The sequence below is a fragment of the Panthera leo genome, chromosome D1 (assembly GCF_018350215.1).
Source record: "Panthera leo isolate Ple1 chromosome D1, P.leo_Ple1_pat1.1, whole genome shotgun sequence".
Classification (NCBI taxonomy): domain Eukaryota; kingdom Metazoa; phylum Chordata; class Mammalia; order Carnivora; family Felidae; genus Panthera; species Panthera leo.
The window spans coordinates 101,461,616-101,466,999 of record NC_056688.1 but is presented as its reverse complement, the minus strand read 5'-3'; the positions used below and the strand labels follow the sequence as shown (position 1 = coordinate 101,466,999).

Genomic DNA, 5,384 nt, shown 5'->3' with positions numbered 1-5,384 from the left:
CAGATAAAGTAGAAATGCAGATGGGTAAGAAATGTCTTGACAGAAACCAAAAAGGTAAATGGACAAAGAGAAATAAGAGGGATATTTACCAAAGAAAAAGACTTAAAGCCCGCTAGTGACTGGGACCCCGAGGTTTAAGTGTGTTTGCTAACGTTTAATTGGATACTGTTTCAATTAAACCACTATTTCTAGTGTCTCCTGGGGCCAAAAGTCATAGAAAGGGAGAGAAAAAGCAGGTAAAAAAATCCAAAATGTCATTCTAAGAAAATATTATTTTTTTTTTTTACCTTTAAAAAACATTCTGTACTGATCCAAAGTTCTCATGTCCCGTTGAAGGAAATTATGAGAAGAAATCTCACCTCAGTGAATGAGTTCATTCTTCTTGGACTGACCAGTCACCTGGAATTACAGATTGTCCTCTTCCTGCTGTTTCTGGCCATTTACACGGCCACAGTCGCAGGGAATCTTGGCATGATTGTACTCATCCAGGTCAATGCCCAGCTGCACAAACCCATGTACTTTTTTCTGAGCCACTTATCCTTTGTGGATCTGTGTTTCTCTTCCAATGTGACTCCAAAGATGCTGGAGATTTTCTTGTCGGAGAAGAAAACTATTTCTTACCCTGCATGTCTGGTGCAGTGTTACTTTTTTATTGCCTTGGTCCACGTGGAGATCTACATCCTGGCTGTGATGGCCTTTGATCGGTACATGGCCATCTGCAACCCTCTGCTTTATGGCAGCAAGATGTCCAAGAGTGTGTGCACATCCCTCATCACCGGGCCTTATGTGTATGGAGCGATCACTGGCCTCATGGAAACCATGTGGACTTACAACCTAGCCTTCTGTGGCCCCAATGAAATTAACCACTTCTACTGTGCTGACCCACCACTGATTAAGCTGGCTTGTTCTGACACTTCCAACAAAGAGCTGTCCATGTTTGTTGTGGCTGGATGTAACCTCTCCTTTTCTCTCCTCATCATCCTGATTTCCTACCTTTATATTTTTCCCGCTATCCTGAGGATTCGTGCCACAGAAGGCAGGCACAAAGCTTTTTCCACCTGTGGCTCCCATCTGATAGCTGTCACCATATTCTACGCAACTCTTTTCTTCATGTATCTTAGACCCCCTTCAAAGGAATCTGTGGAACAGGGAAAAATGGTTGCTGTATTTTATACAACGGTAATTCCCATGTTGAACCCCATGATTTATAGCCTTAGGAATAAAGAGGTGAAAGAAGCATTAACCAAAGAGTTGATAAGAAAAAGAAGATTTTCCTAAAAGCTATCACTATTCTTTTGGGTCCCAATTTTTTCTCAATCTTTTTTTCCCGAAGTTACAGGATGGAATTGATGATGCAATGAGAAATAGGGTACAGCAAAGGGGGAACATTACATTTTCAAAGGTTTTAATAATTTTTTTAAAAATCCAAGCACAAATAGTACAATTTCCATTACAAAAGTTTGTGTGTTTGCACTTGCCATTCATTTTTCTTACTAGTTCTTTCAATTTCTTTGCTTTATTGTACACATGGTAGCATTACATTTCTCGGTTTTGCATTTAGGTAGAAGGGTGTGACTATTTCTGGACCATGAGTTTTATCAGAATTTATTAGAATTCATATGTGTCCCTTCTCAGTTGAGCATTCAATTGTGAGAGAATCTTTCAGCGTTCTTGTTTTGTTTTGTTTTGTTTTGTTTGCCAGGGGGACCAGCAATATTTACAATGTAAGTTTTAAACATGGGTTCTTGAGCGAGGAAACACGGAAAGTGCCCTCCACCAACTCACAACAGAAATATAGAATGGGTGTGGAGTTCCCTTTGTTATAAGCTACTATATTATGTTGAATTGCTTGTTACCATGTCAACAAGTAGCCTCTTCTTACAGATACGATATTAATTACACAACATTCAAACTTCTGAATGCATGTAACAGAAGTTAAATACCACAACTCTAAAAAAAATCACCTTCGAGATTTTATTTTGCTAGGATTTTCTGTTTTTACATATACGCATGTTTGTAGTTGAAATTACTTATTGTAATTATTGTTTAAAATTACTGATATAAAGCATATATGCTTTTTAAAAAGTCAAATAATATTATAGGGTTATATGGAATTCCCGTGTTACTTCTTCCTCACCCCATCTCCCCAGAGACAACATCATCTTGTTATTTTATATGGTAACTTATTTTAAATTATGTTTATATGGCTATTTTTATTGATTTTTGAACATACAATTCACTGGCATCTTTTTACTAAAGATAAAGTATTAAAATTCTTCCACCAAACCCTGCATCCCTATCAGTTCTTTCTCCTCATATTTATAACAGGGTCACATCTGAATTTTTCTTAAATTGATATTTTATTGTTAAAATACTACAAATACGGAGTGTCTGGGTGGCTCAGTCGGTTAAGTGTCCGACTTTGGCTCAGATCATGATCTCAGGGTTTGTGAGTCTGAGCCCCATATGGGACTCTGTGCTGACAGCTCAGAGCCTGGCACCTGCTTCGGATTCTGTGTCTCCCTCTCTGCCCTTCCCATGCTCGTGCTCTGTCTCTCTCTCAAAAACAAATAAACATTAAAAAATATAAAATACTACAAATATGTTATTAGTAATACCTGAATCATAAGATGAGTAATACTGTGAACATTACGAACACTAATTACCAACACTATGAGTAATGCTATGAATATCATTCTCTTCTTGCACAATTAGTTGATTTTCAGAGTCACTATACTTGCTACCTGCTTGTGTGTGTATGTGTGTGTGTGTGTGTGTGTGTGTGTGTGTGTGTGTGTGTGTGTATTTATTTTTCCCCAAACTTCCACAGAACTATAAAGCACCTCTTACAGGGACAAATGGATAGCTGACCTATACTTGACACATTTTCTCCCTGGAAGCTTTCTGTCTCCCCTTATTGGCTTCTGTACTGGTTTCTCTCCACACATGTTGCAGAACTGTTATCTGGAGACTGTGGTTGCTACTCTTGGTTTAAAATGTTGCATTCATTTTAAACCTCTGTTGGATTCTGTGTTGATTACTGGACCATATGCTACAATTGAGAGATGCAACAATACACAAGGCAGAAAAGGTCCTTTATTATGTTTTCCAGGTGGGCTATTTTGATGGCAAAGTATCCACACAAACTGATAATCAAATATTTCAAGTATTAGTGTTATGGAGAAGGTAAAGTGAGGCAATCGGAAAGACAATGGCTCGGGATCATCGCAAGTGAGGGTGGTGCTGATGTGTCAATTTCAGCGGAGGGGAAAGGACTCTTGGAGAAGGTGACACTTTGAATCGAACCTCATTGGTCAGAAGAAGGCAAACCCAGACAAATCTTTGGGAACTACACCCGGGAGAGTCACTAGCAAGTAGAGAGTTTCAGAATAAAGCCTGGCATGTTAAAACCACAGAAGGAAAAGCCATGTGGCTGAAGCTTAATAAATGGGAGAAACAATAGGAAACGTTGATCCCGGAAAAGTGGCCCCCCTATTTACTGGATGGCACTGTGGACTCCCAGAGTTGAGAGGCAAACAGACTGAAACACTTTGCTTTTGTGTCCACGTTTGGGTTGTTGCCATGTGATATGTGGCAATAATCTCGCAGGTTAGACAGAATGAGAAGTAGTAGTTGATTCATCAAGTTTTTGTTGGGTTAGGTTTTCAGTTATTGTTGTTTTGAGTTAGCAAAGATCATCTTATGGAACACGTAATCGACTTTTCTTCTTCCAGCCCCGGATTTCCTCCACATTTCCTCTACCCTTATAATTTAAGACTTAGCTGAAGAATTACCTCTTCTGGCCATTCTTCCCTAATACATTCAGGCTGTGTAGGTACGACATTATAGTTCAGCCATGAGTTTACAATTCTATCAGCACCATTACGGCATGGTACCTTGATCATATGCATAGTGTACACCTATTTTTCCCACTATTCTAGAAAGTTCTTATTAATGTTTTTATTTTATTTTATTTTATTTTATTTTATTTTATTTTATTTTATTTTATTTTATTTTTTGAAGGAGTGAGAGAGACAGAGCATGAGCAGGGGAGGAACAGAGAGAGAGGGAGACACAGAGTCCGAAGCAGGCTCCAGGCTCCGAGCCGTCAGCACAGAGCCCGACGCGGGGCTCGAACCCACGAACTATGAGATCCTGACCTGAGCCGAAGTCGGCGGCTTCACCGACTGAGCCACCCAGGCACCCCTATTCTAGGACGTTCTTAAAGGAAGAGACCATGTCTTTTCATCTTTGTACCTTTAGACCTTAGCAAAGTGTCTGATAAAGACATGAGGCCCAAGTCATGTTTTTTGAAAGAGTAAGATCTTTCTGCCTTTCCCTGTCTCCCTGGTTAATTATAGATTGTGGTCTGTGATACTTTCTTCTCCTCCCATCCTACCCTTTAATAATAGATGGTTACTTTGGTTTAGTAAAGTCGTATTCAAGTTTTTATCATAAATGCCCTGCTACAAGCCCATTGAGAGGAATTCTTTCCGAGAAGAAACTAAGATTGTAAATTTATTGGCACCAGGTAGGAATGATGGCACATTACATGTGCATTGTCATTCACTAGAGACAGATAAAAGTGAATGTTACATCACAGTGAAAGGACTTAAGGGAACTAATTCTGAGCAATCTTGGTAACAATGCCTCTTCCTTGCGATCCATCCATAATTACACATTTGTGGAACAGCTTATAGACAGAAAAGCCTTCACAGCTGCTCAGGCGAGGAGCATGTTGGGTGAAAATCACAACAGGCATTTGCTGAGACCAGAAAAGTTCCAAACCTGGGAAAGAATATACTCTCTTCACGCTCCTTATCCCTTGAGCTCACCAAGAAAGCCCTGATTATTGACTCAGGGCAGAAGTTCAGGCGCTCCTTAAGGTAAGGGGAACGACAATTCTGTGCTGCTTTCTCATCACCAACTATCCCAAGAAAATATTGTCTTCAACTTCTTGCCTGAAAAAATGTCTCTCACGTTGTGACAGAATATCGTAGTGGGAAAAGGTTTATTTGGAAGTTATTGAGACCCGAGCGTAGATCCCAGTTTTAGTATTTATTTTTCAGGTGGGTATGCTTAAGGGATCAGCTTATTCTACTGCAAAATATGATTAAGGACGCCCATCTCATGGACTATCAAATATTATCTGTCAGGTGCCTTTTCCTCAATTACATTTGAGGCAAGAGTGCTCCGAGTTCGATTTTAGACTCACTGCTAGGAAACTTTTCTGAACACGAGACACATGATAGAAACAATAAATTAAATATGTTATTTAGTCATTTGGATGTTTGACATATATTTATTGATTATTGCGTATATCAGGTACTGTTTTTGTCAATGTCTTCTGCATCTCATGTTCCAGGCGTTTTTCTTCTGGAAAT

General features: G+C 39.3%; 1 protein-coding gene across 1 annotated transcript; it reads left to right on the top strand.

The window, feature by feature from the left end:
- Positions 1-339: 339 nt before the first annotated feature.
- On the top strand, positions 340-1,278 carry LOC122199864 (olfactory receptor 5M8). The gene has a single exon (XM_042905235.1). It carries the CDS (start codon positions 343-345, stop codon positions 1,276-1,278), a length of 936 nt encoding a protein of 311 aa, XP_042761169.1. The 5' UTR covers positions 340-342.
- Positions 1,279-5,384: the final 4,106 nt, after the last annotated feature.